Genomic DNA, 19,628 nt, shown 5'->3' with positions numbered 1-19,628 from the left:
AGTTCTAGTTTCACCCATCCTTGGGAACATCCTTACCGCATCCACCCGATCAAGCCCCTTCACAATCTTATATGTTTCAATAAGATCGCCTCTCATTCTTCTGAACTCCAATGAGTAGAGTCCCAATCTACTCAACCTCTCCTCATATGTCCGCCCCCTCATCCCCGGGATTAACCGAGTGAACCTTCTTTGTACTGCCTCGAGAGCAAGTATGTCTTTTCTTAAGTATGGAGACCAAAACTGTATGCAGTATTCCAGGTGCGGTCTCACCAATACCTTATATAACTGCAGCAATATATACCTTATATTCTAAGATTATGCCCCCTATTCCTTTGGTTAACAAATTCTCAAACTGCCCATGGTGGGGTTTGAACTCGAGGTCCTTGGATTATTACCCAAGCCTCTGGTTGACTGGTCCAGTAACATAACCACTTATTCTTGCATACTCTGGTTTACCCCAATAGAAGGCAAGCCTACACCAGATAGGAACATAGGAATAGGAGTCGGCCAATTAGCCCCTTGAGGCTATTGAATGCGATCATGGCCGATTTGTGACCTAACTCCACATACCCGCCTTAGCCCCATAAGCCTTAATACCTTTGGTTAACAAAAATCTATCAAAATTAACAATTGAGCTAGTATCAACTGCCATTTGCGGAAGAGTTTTCCAAACTTCTCCCACCCTTTGCGTGTAGAAGTGTTTCCAGCCATATAAATACTGTGGCTACTAGAGCAGGTCAGAGGCTGGGTATTCTGCGGCGAGTGACTCACCTCCTGACTCCGCAAAGCCTTTCCACCATCTACAAGGCACAAGTCAGGAGTGTGATGGAATACTCTCCACTTGCCTGGATGAGTGCAGCTCCAACAACACTCAAGAAGCTCGACACCATCCAGGACAAAGCAGCCCGCTTGATTGGCACCCCATCCACCACCCTAAACATTCACTCCCTTCACCACCGGCGCACCGTGGCTGCAGTGTGTACCATCCACAGGATGCACGGCAGCAACTCGCCAAGGCTTCTTCGACAGCACCTCCCAAACCCGCGACCTCTACCACCTAGAAGGACAAGGGCAGCAGGCGCATGGGAACACCACCTGCACGTTCCCCTCCAAGTCACGCACCATCCCGACTTGGAAATATATCGCCGTTCCTTCATCGTCGCTGGGTCAAAATCCTGGAACTCCCTTCCTAACAGCACTGTGGGAGAACCGTCACCACACGGACTGCAGCGGTTCAAGAAGGCGGCTCACCACCACCTTCTCAAGGCCAATTAGGGATGGGCAATAAATGCCGGCCTCGCCAGCGACGCCCACATCCCATGAACGAATAATAAAAAAAAAAATTCCAGGGAATATAACCCTAGTTTGTGTAATCGCTCCTCGTAACTTAACCTTTGAAGTCCGGGTATCATTCCAGTAAACCTACGCTGCACTCCCTCCAAGGCCAATATGTCCTTCCGAAGGTGCGGTGCCCAGAACTGCTCACAGTACTCCAGGTGCGGTCTAACCCAGGGTTTTGTATAGCTGCAGCATAACTTCTGCCCCCTTGTATTCTAGTCCTCCAGATATAAAGGCCAGCATTCCATTAGACTTTTTGATTATTTTCCGTACCTGGCCGTGACATTTTGATCTATGTACGTGGACTGCTAAATCTCTTTGGATCTCCGCTGTTTCGAGCTTTTCACCATTTAGAAAGTACTCTGTTCGATTCCTTTTTCGGAGCAGAGTGGATGACCTCACACTTGTCTACATTGAAATCCATTTGCCACAGTTTTGCCCATTCACTTAATCTATTAATATCTCTCTGTAGTTTTATGCTTCCATCGACACTGTTACAATGCTTGCCTGTCTTTGTGCAGAATGTGGGATGAGTCATCACTGGAATTAGTCAACTAAGGAAGCTTGGTTTGCCAAAACAATTCAAAACAAAATAAGAATGAAAAATGGACCTCATAAAGCCTGCAGGGAGAAAGATGAGAGGTTCCACAGGAAGCTTTGGAATCATATCAAGAGTTTAAAAAGTGCAAAGAGGAATCTAGAAACAGGCGTGGCCCACAGACGCTAAACACATCAACGGACTTGCGATATTGTAACGATAAAAGTGTCATTTGGGGAAGAGACAAGAACCTCAAAGGAATAAAATGAGGATGCACGGAAAATAATCAATATACCCGACAATTACTTCCTCAAAGTATTAACCAGTGAAGATTATCTCGGGAGACTTACGGACTTCAACGCAACTGAGAAGGAGAGACTCGGGATGAAACTTTTGAAATTCTGATACTCGTCACAAAGGAGTCGTGGAAATACATAGAAGTTGCAACATGGAAATAGGCCATTCGGCCCAACCAGTCCGTGCTGGCGTTTGCTCTCCAGGCCAGGAATCGTCAATTTTAAGTCCCTCGGTGGCCCCGCTCCTCACTCGGTGGCCCTATCACTCTGACCTGCCCTAGCCCTATCACCATGCCCCTCTGCGCTCCCATAAGAACAGAAGGAATAGGAGCAGGAGTCGGCCAATCGGCCCCTCGAGCCTGCTCCGCCATTCAATAAGATCATGGCTGATCTGATCCGAACCTCAAATCTAAATTCATGTCCAATTTCCTGCCCGCTCCCCGTAACCCCTAATTCCCTTTATTTCTCGGAAACTGTCTATTTCTGTTTTAAATTTATTTAATGATGTAGCTTCCTGGGGCAGCAAATTCCACAGACCGACTACCCTCTGAGTGAAGAAGTTTCTCCTCATCTCAGTTTTGAAAGAGCAGCCCCTCATTCTAAGATTATGCCCCCTAGTTCTAGTTTCACCCATCCTTGGGAACATCCTTACCGCATCCACCCGATCAAGCCCCTTCACAATCTTATATGTTTCAATAAGATTGCCTCTCATTCTTCTGAACTCCAATGAGTAGAGTCCCAATCTACTCAACCTCTCCTCATATGTCAGCCCCCTCATCCCCGGGATTAACCGTTCCTCTGACTCTCTTTTAAGGCCTTTCTGAAACCCACCTTTTTGATCCAGGTTTCGATCGCCCCTCCTAATATCTCCTCCTTTGGCTCAATATCCATTGTGCCTTGTGTTGTGTTTTTTCTGTAAAAGGTGCTGTTCGTGCAAGCTCTGGATGATTATGAATTTTGAATCTAGGGTCTGACCCACCATGAATCAACCCAGAAGACCATTCCCATTCAGTCTTTGTGTGAACAAGTTCGTTCTTTGTTACAGATGATCTCACATTGACAGGATGTGACTAGTGGAGTCCCGCAGGGATCTGTCTTGGGGCCTCAATTATTCACAATATTTATTAACTACTTAGATGAAGGCATAGAAAGTCTCATATCTAAGTTTGCCGACAACACAAAGATTGGTGGCATTGTAAGCAGTGTAGATGAAAACATAAAATTACAAAGCGATATTGATAGATTAGGTGAATGGGCAAAACTGTGGCAAATGGAATTCAATGCAGACAAATCATAGAATCATAGAAGTTACAACATGGAAACAGGCCCTTCGGCCCAACATGTCCATGTCGCCCAGTTTATACCACTAAGCTAGTCCCAATTGCCTGCACTTGGCCCATATCCCTCTATACCCATCTTACCCATGTAACTGTCCAAATGCTTTTTAAAAGACAAAATTGTACCCGCCTCTACTACTGCCTCTGGCAGCTCGTTCCAGACACTCACCACCCTTTGAGTGAAAAAATTGCCCCTCTGGACCCTTTTGTATCTCTCCCCTCTCACCTTAAATCTGTGCCCCCTCGTTATAGACTCCCCTACCTTTGGGAAAAGATTTTGACTATCGATCTTATCTATGCCCCTCATGTGAGGTCATCCACTTTGGATCAAAAAAGGATAGAACAGGGTACTTTCTAAATGGTAAAAAGTTAAAAACAGTGGATGTCCAAAGGGACTTAGGGGTTCAGGTACATCGATCATTGAAGTGTCATGAACAGATGCAGAAAATAATCAATAAGGCAAATGGAATGCTGGCCTGTATATCTCGAGGACTGGAGTACAAGGGGGCAGAAGTTATGCTGCAGCTATACAAAACCCTGGTTAGACCGCACCTGGAGTACTGTGAGCAGTTCTGGGCACCGCACCTTCGGAAGGACATATTGGCCTTGGAGGGAGTGCAGCGTAGGTTTACTAGAATGATACCCGGACTTCAAGGGTTAAGTTACGAGGAGAGATTACACAAATTGGGATTGTATTCTCTGGAGTTTCGAAGGTTAAGGGGTGATCTGATCGAAGTTTATAAGATATTAAGGGGAACGGATAGGGTGGATAGAGAGAAACTATTTCCGCTGGTTGGGGATTCTAGGAGTAGGGGGCACAGTCTAAAAATTAGAGCCAGACCTTTCAGGAGCGAGATTAGAAAACATTTCTACACACAAAGGGTGGTAGAAGTTTGGAACTCTCTTCCACAAACGGCAATTGATACTAGCTCAATTGCTAAATTTAAATCTGAGATAGATAGCTTTTTGGCAACCAAAGGTATTAAGGGATATGGGCCAAAGGCAGGTATATGGAGTTAGATCACAGATCAGCCATGATCTTATCAAATGGCGGAGCAGGCACGAGGGGCTGAATGGCCTACTCCTGTTCCTATGTTCCTTTGAAAAATGATCTTTTTAAAAAAAAATGGGGAAAGAATGTCATTAACCTGGAGCCTGAAATTAACGAGCCCCCTCCAATCAGCAATTAAACCCTTTATTTACCTCGACCTCTTTTTATTTAACAACAGTTAGATTTTGTCGCCTCAAAGGGACACCTTAGCAAAATGATGCATTGTGTATCGTGTAAAGAAAGAAACAAATTGCATTTATATAGCGCCTTTCACAACCTCAGGACATCCCAAGCCTGGGTGTTGTCCAGGTCTTGCTGCATGCAGGCTCGGACTGCTTCATTATTTGAGGGGTTGCGAATGGAACTGAACACTGTGCAATCATCAGCGAACATCCCCATTTCTGACCTTATGATGGAGGGAAGGTCATTGATGAAGCAGCTGAAGATGGTTGGGCCTAGGACACTGCCCTGAGGAACTCCTGCAGCAATGTCCTGGGGCTGAGATGATTGGCCTCCAACAACCACTACCATCTTCCTTTGTGCTAGGTATGACTCCAGCCACTGGAGAGTTTTTCCCCTGATTCCGTTCTCGTGAATTTGTATTACAGCCTTTTTTCCTCTCTCTCCTAAACCTGTTGAAGAAGTTTTCTATTTATGAGGTATTGCTGCAGTTATATAAGGTATTGGTGAGACCGCACCTGGAATACTGCATACAGTTTTGGTCTCCATACTTAAGAAAAGACATACTTGCTCTCGAGGCAGTACAAAGAAGGTTCACTCGGTTAATCCCGGGGATGAGGGGGCGGACATATGAGGAGAGGTTGAGTAGATTGGGACTCGACTCATTGGAGTTCAGAAGAATGAGAGGCGATCTTATTGAAACATATAAGATTGTGAAGGGGCTTGATCGGGTGGATGTGGTAAGGATGTTCCCAAGGATGGGTGAAACTAGAACCAGGGGGCATAATCTTAGAATAAGGGGCTGCTCTTTCAAAACTGAGATGAGGAGAAACTTCTTCACTCAGAGGGTAGTAGGTCTGTGGAATTTGCTGCCCCAGGAAGCTGCATCATTAAATAAATTTAAAACAGAAATAGACAGTTCCCTAGAAGTAAAGGGAATTAGGGGTTACGGGGAGCGGGCAGGAAATTGGACATGAAGCTGAGTTCGGATCGGTCAAGGCCCTGTGGGTGGTGGAGCGGGCCCAGGGGCTGAGTGGCCGGGTCCTGCTCCTACTTCTTGTGTTCTTCAGATTTGAGGTTAGGATCAGATCAGCCGTGATCTTATTGAATGGCGGAGCAGGCTCGAGGGGCCGATTGGCCTACTCCTGCTCCTATTTCTTATGTTCTATTTGTACATTCTCAGTTGCTTCTGTGACGCTGTTCCACTCGTAAACGAATTGGATTCAAACCACTGCCCTTCTGGGGTGTGTGTGTTTTTTTGAACCATTCCTCGTGTTGATTGTAGACTTTGAGGGTAATTGAAGATTTATGTGATGTTGAACCAAACAAAGTACAAGTCCGACAGTTTGGAAAGGAAAGTGGGAGGGGGGTCTCTCTCTCTTTCTGCTTCAGAAATCTGAAGTGTCCTTGCATGAGACCACGTTTCGAATACCGCGTCTGCTTTTGGTCCCCTCACCTGGTGGGTGATGTGGAGGCTTTGGAAAAGGCGGATAGGGTGGTGAAGAAGGCATTCGGCATGCTTGGTTTTATTGGTCAGAACATTGAATACAGGAGTTGGGATGTCTTGTTGAAGTTGTACAAGACATTAGTAAGGCCACACTTGGAATACTGTGTGCAGTTCTGGTCACCCTATTATAGAAAGGATATTATTAAACTAGAAAGAGTGCAGAAAAGATTTACTAGGATGCTACCGGGACTTGATGGTTTGACTTACAGGGAGAGGTTGGATAGACTGGGACTTTTTTCCCTGGAGAGTAGGAGGTTAAGGGGTGATCTTATAGAAGTCTATAAAATAATGAGGGGCATAGATAAGGTAGATAGTCAAAATCTTTTCCCAAAGGTAGGGGAGTCTATAACGAGGGGGCATAGATTTAAGGTGAGAGGGGAGAGATACAAAAGGGTCCAGAGGGGCAATTTTTTCCACTCATAGGGTGGTGAGTGTCTGGAACGAGCTGCCAGAGGCAGTAGTAGAGGCGGGTACAATTTTGTCTTTTAAAAAGCATTTGGACAGTTACATGGGTAAGATGGGTATAGAGGGATATGGGCCAAGTGCAGGCAACTGGGACTAGCTTAGTGGTATAAACTGGGCGACATGGACATGTTGGGCTATGATTCTATGATCCTATAAGGTTCGGAGGAAGGGCACGAGAACGGTTCCCAAGAAATGAGTCGTCCGCGGCTCAGTGAGTAGATCTCTCACCTCTGAGTCAGAAAGTTGCGGGTTGAAGTCCCGCTCCGGAGACCCGAACGCGCGATCTCGGCCGACGCTCGGTGCGGTACTGAGGGGAGCGCCGCACTGTCGGGGGTGCCGTCTTTCGGGATGTGACGTTAAACCGAGGCCCTGTCCCGTCCCTCTCAGGTGGATGTAAAAGATCCCATGACCACTATTTCAAAGTGGAGCAGGGGGAGTTCTCCCAGGTGTCCTGGGCCAATATTTATATCTCAACCAACAACTAAATGGATTATCAGGTCATTTGTCTCATTGCTGTTGGTGGGATCTTGCTGTGCGCAAATTGGCCACTGCATTTCATACGTGACAACACTTCAAAAGTACTTCGTTGGCCGTAAAGCGCTTTGGGACGTCCTGAGGTTGTGACAGATATTATATAATGCCAGTTCTTGCTTTCTTTGAACAATCATACTTACTCAGGCTTAAGAAGCTGTGCATGTTCGCTTTAGAGATGCATGGAGTTTGATAGAGTTCTCCGAAATCATTAAAAGGCTAGATTGTGTTCCTATTGAGATATTATTTCACTTTGATGGATTGGTGAAGACCAGGGGTTAAAAACAGTGGACGTCCAAAAGGGACTTAGGGGTTCAGGTACATCGATCATTGAAGTGTCATGAACAGGTGCAGAAAATAATCAATAAGGCTAATGGAATGCTGGCCTTTATATCTCGAGGACTGGAGTACAAGGGGGCAGAAGTTATGCTGCAGCTATACAAAACCCTGGTTGGACCGCACCTGGAGTACTGTGAGCAGTTCTGGGCACCGCACCTTCGGAAGGACATATTGGCCTTGGAGGGAGTGCAGCGTAGGTTTACTAGAATGATACCCGGACTTCAAGGGTTAAGTTACGAGGAGAGATTACACAAATTGGGGTTGTATTCTCTGGAGTTTCGAAGGTTAAGGGGTGATCTGATCGAAGTTTATAAGATATTAAGGGGAACGGATAGGGTGGATAGAGGGAAACTATTTCCGCTGGTTGGGGATTCTAGGAGTAGGGGGCACAGTCTAAAAATTAGAGCCAGACCTTTCAGGAGCGAGATTAGAAAACATTTCTACACACAAAGGGTGGTAGAAGTTTGGAACTCTCTTCCGCAAACGGCAATTGACACTAGCTCGATTTGCTAAATTTAAATCTGAGATGGATAGCTTTTTGGCAACCAAAGGATATTAAGGGATATGGGCCAAAGGCAGGTATATGGAGTTAGATCACAGATCAGCCATGATCTTATCAAATGGCGGAGCAGGCACGAGGGGCTGAATGGCCTACTCCTGTTCCAATGTTCAAGTTACGCGATGCTGGGGCTAGGGTCAGATGTTGTACGTGTCTCCTTTATCCAGATGTTAGTAGACATGTGGAACAAGTTGCTAGCCCTTGTGGCGAGTGCTGACTCCCTTTTATAAGGAGAGCTGAACCAGCTCCTGGCTGGGTTGGCGATCGCATTTTATAAAAGCTAGGTGAACTATCAGGTCGTGTAAGCAGGGTGAGTGAGATCTCGTGGACTATTCTCCATTGCCTGTGGCAGTGGGGGAGGAATTTTCCAGATTTGCTTTCTTCCCCCCCACCCCCCCACCGGTTGTCAAGGTTGCCAATTCTGGTTTGGACATATTCCTTGGTGGTTTCATCGCACGACTGCCTGCCGCCAAACACCCCGCCCCCTTCACGCATCACAGCCGTGAGGGGCCGGCTCGATGGGCCAGGTGGACTTCCACTGACCGGCCCGTTTATTTTTTTGTATCGTTGTCGTCTCTTAAAGGTGACTGTGCAAAAAGGGTCTGGCTGTTTCATCGAAGTCGGTCTTCAAACTTGTGCGTGTGTCTCTCCCGCAGTGTCAGAGCTCCAAGAAGAAGGGAAAAATGCCATCAACTTGCCCCTCAGCCCTATCCCCATCGAACTGGACCGTGAGGACACGATGCTGGGTAAGATCATTCCTCCTTGAGTCGGATGAGACGAGCCACGTGCTGCTTTCGAGTACTGCTTTAGTTATTGTGTAATTGTCCTATTTCCAGAGGAAAATGAAGTTCGTACAATGCTCGACCCGAACTCGAAAAATGACCCCAAGCTCCAAGAACTGATCAAGGTAAGGACAGAAAGACTTGCGTTTATACAGCGCCTTTCGTAACACCAGGACGTCCCAAAGCTCTTTGGAGCCAATGACGCACTTTTGAAGCGTAGCCACTGTTGTAATGTAGGAAACACGGCATTCAATTGGTGCACAGCAAGATCCCACAAACAACAATGTGGTGATAACCAGATTAATCTGTTTTTAGTGATGTTGGTTGAAGGATAAATGTTGGCCAGGACACCGGGGAGAACTCCCCTGCTCTTCCTTCGAATAGTGGCCCTGGGATCTCTTACGTCCACCTGAGAGGGCCAGACGGGGCCCTCGGTTTAACGTCGCACCCTAAAGTCGACGCCTCCGACAGTGCAGCGCTCCCTCAGTTCTGCACTGGAGTGTCGGCCTCGATTTTGTGCTCAAGTCCCTGTGGTGGGGACTTGCTGCCTCAGAGGCAGGAGTGCCACCCACTTATTGACAGTGGCTACTGAAGACTAGCAATCGGCCGTTCCTTCGTGCGCCCGTTCGTCTAAAATGGGCTAACGCCTCCACTGCCTACGATGAGGACAACAGCTTGCATTTATATAGCGCCTTTAACGTAGTAAAACGTCCCAAGGCGCTTCACAGGAGCGATTATCAAACTAAATATAACACCGAGCCACCTAAGCAGATATTAGCACAATGTGGAGCATCGCAGGCCATGTGTAGGCCCAGGCCCTCCAACTGAGGGACATCTTCAGTGGAGTGGGAATTCCACAGTGTTTCCTTTTCTTTTTTGTCCCCTTGTCCCTGGCCAACTTTCAGGCTGCGCTGTGCTCCCGGGCCACTGCGGGGAGGGAAGTCACTCCGAGCTGAGACCGGAAACTAACTGCAGCGGACCTCTGAGGGAAGAGGATGTCTCCCTCTGTGCCCTTTGAAAAATCTGCATGTTTTTTTCTTTGGACAATAAGGCTAATGGAATGCTGGCCTTCATATCTCGAGGACTGGAGTACAAGGGGGCAGAAGTTATGCTGCAGATATACAAAACCCTGGGTTAGACCGCACCTGGAGTACTGTGAGCAGTTCTGGGCACCGCACCTTCGGAAGGACATATTGGCCTTGGAGGGAGTGCAGCGTAGGTTTACTAGAATGATACCCGGACTTCAAGGGTTAAGTTACGAGGAGAGATTACACAAATTGGGGTTGTATTCTCTGGAGTTTCGAAGGTTAAGAGGTGATCTGATCGAAGTTTATAAGATATTAAGGGGAACGGATAGGGTGGATAGAGAGAAACTATTTCCGCTGGTTGGAGATTCTAGGAGTAGGGGGCACAGTCTAAAAATTAGAGCCAGACCTTTCAGGAGCGAGATTAGAAAACATTTCTACACACAAAGGGTGGTAGAAGTTTGGAACTCTCTTCCGCAAACGGCAATTGATACTAGCTCAATTGCTAAATTTAAATCTGAGATAGATAGCCTTTTGGCAACCAAAGGTATTAAGGGATATGGGCCAAAGGCAGGTATATGGAGTTAGATCACAGATCAGCCATGATCTTATCAAATGGCGGAGCAGGCACGAGGGGCTGAATGGCCGACTCCTGTTCCTATGTTTCCTAAAGGAACCCGTGCGATTTTCCGACATTTGCTGTGTCCGGGCGCCAGCCCACAGACCCAAGAAAATCTTCCCTATTAACTGATGATTGAATTTGTGGCTAGTCATTGGATCTTGCTGTGCACAAAATGGGTGGCGCATTTGTCTACGTAACAACGAGCATCATTTATTGTGCATGAAGCACTTTGAGAATCATGATGAGCTGTGCATTGTTTGCTGGAACAATGCAGATTAGGGAGCGATACGATAGAAGTTTTTAGATTAGATTTGAGGTTCGGATCAGATCAGCCATGATCTTATTGAATGGCGGAGCAGGCTCGAGGGGCCGATTGGCCTACTCCTGCTCCTATTTCTTATGTTCTTATAAGTGTTTACAATGATGAATGGACGGGACAGAGTAGATAGAAGCAGAGTGTCTCCATTAGTCGAGGGGCTCAAGAACGAGGGGCCAGAGGTAAGATATTTAGAACAGGAGAAACATCTTCACACAAAGAGTTGTGAGGCTGTGGGATTCACTCCAGGACTAGTGGTTGAGGCAGAAACTAGTGTCAATATTGAAGATTAGATCGGAGAGGGGGGACTGAAGGAAAAAGGGGGCTGGAAGGATATGGGAACGGGGCGGACAAATGTGATTGGAACGATTTGCTCCTGCGGAGGGTAAAAGCCGACACGAGCCGGATGGGCTGAACGGCCTGTTTCCCCTTTGTAGTCTCTATGTATAACTTATGTCGGACGAGTTTGACTTCCTCTCACTGCCCTAATCTTGGGGGTTGTACACAAGGGAAAGGATTATGAGGAGAACATAGGTTTCATGTAAGCAACTGAATGTTGTGTGCGCCCAGGTTTTAATCGACTGGATCAACGATGAGCTGGTTGAGGAGAGGATCATCGTGAAGGATTTGGCTGAAGACCTCTACGACGGACAAGTGCTGCAGAAACTCTTCGGTAAGACGTTCGAGCGTTGAATTGATAAGGTCGCCATTTTTTTTTTTGTCCTCAATCAAACACTGCAGGATTTAGCAAGCCGTGGCAAGGAACAGATACGGTCAAGGACTTTCCGCAGAAGAAAAGTGTTTCCTACATGGGCACCTTGTCTGTTTGCCCCCTCCTGCCAACATATATTGAATTGAAAACACAGTTCCTGTTTGTTATCTATTGTCGGAGATGTGCATTCCTTAAAGTACTCTGTTTGACCCGTTCTGTGCGTAATTTGTGAAGGACATTCTACTCTTTCACTTCAAAGGACGGCCTTTCAGATGCAACAGTTCTTATAACGCTGTCGATTTATTTTTTTTTAACCAGTTAATACAAAATCAGATACATACATAAAAATTTTTAGGGTTGCCGCACTTCAAAGTGTTGGAATCCTACAGCTCAAAACGAACCCATTCGGCCCATCGAGCCTGTGAACGCGCTTTGAAAGAGCTATCCAATTCGTCCCACTCCACCCCTTGCGCTTTCCCCACCGCCCTGGAAATTTTTGAAGGAGATATCCAATTCCCTCGAGGTCACCCTGCAGACCCCCTGAGGCCTGGGCTGGAGGAACTGCGCGCAGAACTATTGGCAATAAACTTGCATTTCTGTATTTATAGAGGGACAGTAAAGCGCAGGAATGAGAGCCCTCTCATATCATACCAATTAATACAAAAACCAGACCTTTTTTTTTTGGATTGTATGGTTCCAATTTAAGATATCTCTAATCAGGAGTACTGTTTTTTTCTCTGTTGAAATCTCAATGCAGCCAACACTTGGTCCCATGAGCGAGCAAACCTGGAACCCAACTGAATATAAAAATAATTAGAGACTGCTTCGAATGTCACATCTCTTCCTTGCGGAGAGGAAATGATGGCTCAGTCCTCTGTGCCGTGTTTTTGCAGGCGTTTTTTTTTCCAATAAAGTGAGTAAACAGCTGGAAGAGGGGAATAAATGGTCCTGCAGTTTTGACTGGCGTCTGAGCCACTTTTTATAATCCAACCAGTGTAAGGCTTCTCGAGATTGATGTGCTTTGCTGCGTCTGCCACCAGAGATAAAGGACTCGTTAATACGAGGCTTCATCGGGTGGAGATTCGGACGGTTTTATGACCCCGGTGCATGGACTGTACCGGCTGTTCAGTGCCATGCTCTGCTCTTTCCGTGCAAATGCCACACTCCAAACTAAAGTGAAGCTGAACGATTGACCGAAAGGAAAGAACTTGCATTTATATAGCGCCTTTCACAACCTCAGGGCGTCCCAAAGCGCTTTACAGCCAATGAGGTACGTTTGAAGTGTTAGTCACTGTTGTAATGTTGGAAACGTGGCAGCCAATTTGCGCACAGCAAGATCCCACAAACAGAAACGAGATGGTGACCGTAAAGTCAGTTTTCGTGATGTTGGTTGAGGGATAAATATCGGCCCCGGACACCGGGGAGAACTCCCCTGCTCTTCTTCAAAATAGTGCCATGGGATCTTTTACGTCCCCTTGAAGTACAGCGTCAAAGGCGCTATATAAATGCAAGTTCTGCGGCGAGTGACTCGCCTCCTGACTCCCCAAAGCCTTTCCACCATCTACAAGGCACAAGTCAGGAGTGTGATGGAATACTCTCCACTTGCCTGGATGAGTGCAGCTCCAACAACGCTCAAGAAGCTCGACACCATCCAGGACAAAGCAGCCCGCTTGATTGGCACCCCATCCACCACCCTAAACATTCACTCCCTTCACCACCGGCGCACAGTGGCTGCAGTGTGTACCATCCACAGGATGCACTGCAGCAACTCGCCAAGGCTTCTTCGACAGCACCTCTCAAACCCGCGACCTCTACCACCTAGAAGGACAAGAGCAGCAGGCACATGGGAACAACACCACCTGCACGTTCCCCTCCAAGTCACACACCATCCCGACTTGGAAATATATCGTCCGTTCCTTCATCGTCGCTGGGTCAAAATCCTGGAACTCCCTTCCTAACAGCACTGTGGGAGAACCTTCACCACACGGACTGCAGCGGTTCAAGAAGGCGGCTCACCACCACCTTCTCAAGGGGCAATTAGGGATGGGCAATAAATGCCGGCCTCGCCAGCGACGCCCACATCCCATGAACGAATAAAAAAAAAAGTTATTTTTTTTCCTGTTGTGCGTAGCATGATACAACACTGCTAATCTTGCATCGTCTGACTTAACATGAACAACGTGATGGGAGATCTGCTCGTCTGTGAGTCCAGCTCATCAAGGCCATCCCAATCCAGATGTTGCTCTTTAAAAAAGAGAGAGTGACAAAGAAAGGTGGTAATTTAATGCTGATTTTCCCTGACATGAAGATGAAATTTACAAACGTTGCCCACCTCCCTCACCAACATTGACCTCAAAATTTACAGCAACTAGACTTAAGGTGGAGCTGTGACCTAATCCTTTAACAGCAGAATAATACTCTTTTGCGTATAATACCTTATAAAGCATCATATCATCCGACTCCCCGTGAGCAATGCCATGAGAGGTCGGCGAGTTGTATAAAATGCCCTGTTTATAGGATACTGTAGCATGCATTCTGTACAGCTGGAAAGGAGCTAGTGTCCTTTATGGCACATGGAATATACAACAGACCCTGTCCGTCGGACGCCACAGAACTGGCTTCTGGATCGCACGTTGTCACCGAGGTCTGGTGTTGGGATTATTGATTTTTCAGGGACATGATCTGATTTTATGATCCCTAGTGAAGATTTATCTCCGATGATAACGAAAGCTTATACTACTTCCAGACTTGACTTATCCACTGCTCTCCTGGTCGGCCTCCCATCTTCCACTCTCCATAAATTTGAGCTCATCCAAAACTCTGCTGCCCCGTATCCTAACTCGCACCAAGTCCCGTTCTCCCAACGTCCCTGGCTCCCGGTCCGGGAACGCCTCGATTTTAAAATTCTCATCCTGGTTTTCAAATCCCTCCATGGCCCTCGCCCCCCCTCCCTATCTCTGCAACCTCCTCCGGCCCCTACAACCCTCCGAGAACTCTGCGCTCCCCCAATTCTGGCCTCTTGTGCATCCCCATTTTAATCGCTCCACCATTGGCGGCCGTGCCTTCAGCTGCCTGGGCCCTAAGCTCTGGAATTCCCTCCCTAAACCTCTCCGCCTCTCCCTCTCCCCCCTCCTTTAAGACGCTCCTTAAAACCTAGTTCTTTGACCGAGCCTTTGGTCACCTGTCCTCATATCCCCTCCTTTGGCTCGGTGTCATTCTTTGCCTGATTACGCTCCTGTGAAACGCCTTGGGAGGTATTACTACGTTAAAGGTGCTATATAAATGCAAGTTGCTGTTGTGGAAAGAGACAAGTTTAACTCTGCTTCCGTTTGCTCCCGTGCACAGAGAAACTTGAGGGCGAGAAACTGAATGTTGCTGAGGTGACGCAGTCGGAGATTGCCCAGAAGCAGAAACTGCAGACTGTCCTTGAGAAAATCAACGAAACGCTGAAACTCCCACCCAGGAACATCAAATGGACCGTTGACAGTAAGTCTGACTTGGACAGAGCAGAATTAGCATCGGTAGAATTGGAGGGAGAAAGGAATGGAAGGATATGGCGATCGGGTGAGATGAAGTAGGGTGGGAAGAGGCTCGTGTGGGCCGAATGGCCTGTTTCTGTGCTGCACATTCTATGTAATGGTCTGTCGGATGAGATGTTAAACCAAGGTCCTCTCAGGCGGACGCAAGAGATCGCAGGGCTCTGTTTCGAAGAAGAGCAGGGGACTTTCTCTCTGGTGTCCTGGACAATGTTTATCCCTCAACCAACACCATTAAAACAGATTCAGTGGTCATTGCTGCTTGTGGGACCTTCCCGCGTGTAAATTGACTGCCGTGTTTCCTACGTTACAACAGTGACTGCACCTCAAAAAAGAGAGATGGACAGACTAAGTGAGTGGGCAAACTAGCGGCAGATGAAGTCCAATCTGGGCAAGTGTGAGCTCGTCCACTTTGGATCCCACATAGTCTGGGAGCTCTGGAGGAACAAAGGGTTTTCGGTTCCCGGGTACACACGTCACCTAAAAGCTCGTGCACGAGACGGACGCGCGGGGCAAACAGTAGAATCGCCGAATCGTACAGCACAGAGGGGGTGGCTTAACGTGCGAGGTCACGGACCAAGAGCTGGAAAGTGGGATGGCTTTTTCTCAGCCGGCACCGACACGATGGGCCGAACGGCCTCCTTAACTTTCTGTGATACGCGCCTGTGCCCGCTCTTTGAAGGAGCTGTCCAATTAGTCCCACACCCCCCCCCCCCCCGTTGGCCTGAAAAATTTTTTCCCTTCAAGTATTTATCCAATTCCCTTTCGAAGGTTACCATTGAATCTGCTTCCACCGCCCTTTCAGGCAGCGAGTTCCAGATCATCGTAACTCGTTGCGTAAAAAGAATTTCTCCTCATAGAGTCATAGAGTTATACAGCACGGATAGAGGCCCTTCGGCCCGTCGTGTCCGCGCCGGCCATCAAGCCCAGTCTAATCTAATCCCATATTCCAGCATTTGGTCCAGCATTTCATCTCCTCCCCCCCCACCCACCCCGGTTCTTTTGCCAATTACCTAAATAGAATGACAATGTCAGGAGAGTTGGAGGCGGGAGTTAATTGGATGTATTCCGAAAGTTTTCACCACATCAGAGTTGGCAACCTTAACGTGCGCGCGCCCACACCCTTGTAATGAATGAAGGACATGGGATACAAGTCTCCCCGAGAGAACTCTCTTGTGTTGTGTGTGCATTGCACTGGAAAGAACAAAATGCAAACTCTGGAAATCTGAAACGAAATGGAAAAAAAACAGGAAATGCTGGGGTCGGTCAGCTCTGGAAGAGACGAAACACAAGTTTAAAGGTCGGTTGTCAGAAGTCCAGTTGTCCGAACCAACGACAGACTCGACCCGGATTTTCACTCTTTGGATGCTGACGGATCTGCTTTGTACTTCCAGCATTTTCAAGTCTTTGTTTTCTCCTGAGACTGCCCCTTCAATATGCCCATTCCTCTCGGTGTATTTGTTGTGCGTTCCTTATTGACGTCATTTTTCTGTGCTCCTTTCTCTCTCAATCAAACTATCCGACTGCCGCTCTCACAAAACAATGATGTGGAGATGCCGGTGATGGACTGGGGTTGACAATTGTAAACGATTTTTACAACACCAAGTTACAGTCCAACAAATTTATTTTAAATTCCGCAAGCTTTCGGAGGCTTCCTCCTTCCTCGGGTGAACGGTGTGGAAATGACATTTTCGAATTTCAAACGCGAAGGATTCGAAAATGTCATTTTCCACACCGTTCACCCGAGGAAGGAGGAAGCCTCCGAAAGCTCGTGGAATTTAAAATAAATTTGTTGGACTATAACTCACAAACAATGGACTGGATTGTGTTTGTCCACAGAGTCGGTAACCGTGTTGGAGAAGGGTTGACCACATGTTAGCCACCATCTCTGCACAACACGGGGAGCAAGGATTTCTTCAGTCACACTCAATTCCTTGGTTTGCTAATCACCCGCTGATCTGCACTGAGGGAAACAAGTGGCTAACGTCCTGGAAAAGCTGACCGAGGAAGAATTCTCATTCTGGCTCTGCCGTACTCCTCGTCCGTTGCCAACTTTGGCCTTCCACAGAACCTCGTTCAGGGAACACCGCTTGGCGAGTTGAAGAGAAAATAACGCTCTTGGATTTTATTAGCGCTAAACGATCTCTTCCCCCTTTCAGCGTGGGCGCGGTGCAATTAAGTTCAGAGCCTTCCACAGCTGGAGTGGGGCTCGAGCCAGGCCCTCCGTGTTAATGCCAGGAACAGCAGCTGTCAAAGTTGGACCTCCACGTTTTCTGGCACTCCGGAGACGCCTGTGCCGAAAGCTAGGAGCGAAGCTTTACACGACCTGCCCTCCTGTCTGCAGCCACCTTCCCACGGACAGATTAATTCCCTGGGACTCTTCTCCTTGCGTGCAGAACTTTGATCGAGCAGCGAGTCGCTCACTGAAACAGTCGCGTACCGAACAATGGCGCAAACTTAAAATCGGAACTCGGCCGTTCGGGGGGCGATGTCAGGGAGCACTTCTTCACACAAAGGGGAGTGGAAATCTGGAACTCTCTTCCCCCCCCCCCCCCAAAAAAGCTGTTGAGGCTGGGGGTCAATTGAAAATTTCAAAACTGAGATCGATAGATTTTTGTTGGGCGAGGGTATTAAGGGTTACGGAACCAAGGCGGGGAGATGGAGTTAAGGTACAGATCGGCCACGATCTAATTGAATGGTGGAACAGGCTCGAGGGGCTGAATGGCCTCCTCCTGTTCCTGTGTCCCCTGCCTCGTTTCCCTCCACAGACTTTCATGCTCCTGGCAACTGTCGGGCAGGTTTGTTGAGTTGTCCTTGTTCCAGTCGCCTTCGAAGGCACAATCTGGTGCTGAAAAGATCAAACCAATAATTCGGAAATTTTGCAGGGCCATGGGGGGAAAGAGCAGCGGGGAGTGAGACTAATCGGATAGCTCTTTCAAAGAGCCGGCACGGGCACGATGGGCCGAATAGCCTCCTTCCGCATCGCACGATTCCATGGTTATTGTTATTTCATCGAGCGATACCAGCTCAATTGCTAAATTTAAATCTGAGATGGATAGCTTTTTGGCAACCAAAAGGTATTAAGGGATATGGGCCAAAGGCAGGTATATGGAGTTAGATCACAGATCAGCCATGATCTTATCAAATGGCGGAGCAGGCACGAGGGGCTGAATGGCCGACTCCTGTTCCTATGTTCCTATGAGTGGTTTTCAAAACTTCCATGTGGGGAACGCTTCTGGAAATATTGGCACACCCCTGAGGACCCCCTTGGAAATTCTGATTCACCCTCCGTTCTAACCTCAGCATCAGCTACGCAAAGGACAATTGTGTTATCATTGCTGTCGTTAAGATTCTATGAACTGTCAGGCCATTTCCCAAAATCGGCAGGAAAAAGCCCGGTCACCGACAAAGGTTACGAGGGAGTATGTTTATTCAGTCAATTGGACAGCGGTTATTGCAATGATTTTTTTTTATTGTAGTTGAAGAGACTTACATTTATAAAGCACCTTTCACGAGCTCAGGACGTCCCAAAGCTCTTTACATTTCAGAAGTACGTCATTGGCTGCGGTCGCTGTTGTAACGTAGGAAACGCAGCAGATAATTTGTGCACAGCAAGATCCCGCAAACAGCAATGTGATGATGACCAGGTCATCTGTGTTTAGTGATGTTGGTTGAGGGATAAATGTTGGGGGGGGGGACGAACTCCCCTGCTCTCGTTCGAAATATATCTTTCACATCAACCCGAGAGGGCAGACTTGCCTCATCCGAAAGACGGTACCTCCGACCGTGCAGCACTCCCTCAGTACTGCGCTGGGAGTGTCGGCCTGGATTATGTGCTCAGGTCTCTGGAGCGGGCCTCGAACCCACGACCTTCTGACTCCGAGATGAGAGAGTGCTGCCCTCTGAACCACAGCTGACACTGATAGCCTTTGTAACGAATGGGTGTGAAATTTCTCTGTTGTTTCCAAAAAGGAACTAACCATTCAATATAAATAAAAAACTGATTCCTGGGATGGCAGGACTGACATGTGAGGAGAGATTGGGTCGACTAAGCCTATGTTCACTAGAGTTTAGAAGAATGAGAGGTGATCTCATCGAAACATCTAAAATTCGAACAGGACTAGACAGACTAGATGCAGGGAGGATGTTCCCGATGACTGGGGAGTCCAGAACCAGGGGTCACAGTCTCAGGATACGGGGCGTGCCATTTAGAACCGAGATGAGGAGAAATTTCTTCACTCAGAGGGTGGTGAACCTGTGGAATTCTCTACCACAGAAGGCAGTGGAGGCCAAGTCATTAGAAGGAGATAGATATATTTCTTAATGCTAAAGGGATCAAGGGATATGGGGAAAAAGCGGGAACAGGGTACAGAGTTAGACGATCAGCCATGATCATTTTGAATGGCGGAGAAGGGCCAAAATGGCCTACTCTTGCCCCTATTTTCGATAAATATGTTTGCCTTTTTCACACTAATGGACAAAGGAATTTCACAC

General features: G+C 47.5%; 1 protein-coding gene across 1 annotated transcript in view; it reads left to right on the top strand.

Annotated features, from left to right (window-relative positions):
- parvaa (parvin, alpha a) overlaps window positions 1-19,628 on the top strand; it is a 126,399-nt gene that overhangs the window by 77,107 nt on the left and 29,664 nt on the right. The window contains exons 2-5 of the mRNA XM_067994248.1: window positions 8,798-8,887; window positions 8,978-9,048; window positions 11,457-11,559; window positions 14,944-15,084. Coding sequence (XP_067850349.1) covers window positions 8,798-8,887; window positions 8,978-9,048; window positions 11,457-11,559; window positions 14,944-15,084 — 405 coding nt within the window. The remainder of the gene's footprint in view (window positions 1-8,797; window positions 8,888-8,977; window positions 9,049-11,456; window positions 11,560-14,943; window positions 15,085-19,628) is intronic.

This window comes from Heptranchias perlo, chromosome 12 (genome assembly GCF_035084215.1).
Source record: "Heptranchias perlo isolate sHepPer1 chromosome 12, sHepPer1.hap1, whole genome shotgun sequence".
NCBI classification, from domain to species: Eukaryota; Metazoa; Chordata; class Chondrichthyes; order Hexanchiformes; family Hexanchidae; genus Heptranchias; species Heptranchias perlo.
The sequence above is the reverse complement of the archived record's forward strand: the minus strand, read 5'-3'. Positions and strand labels throughout refer to the sequence as shown.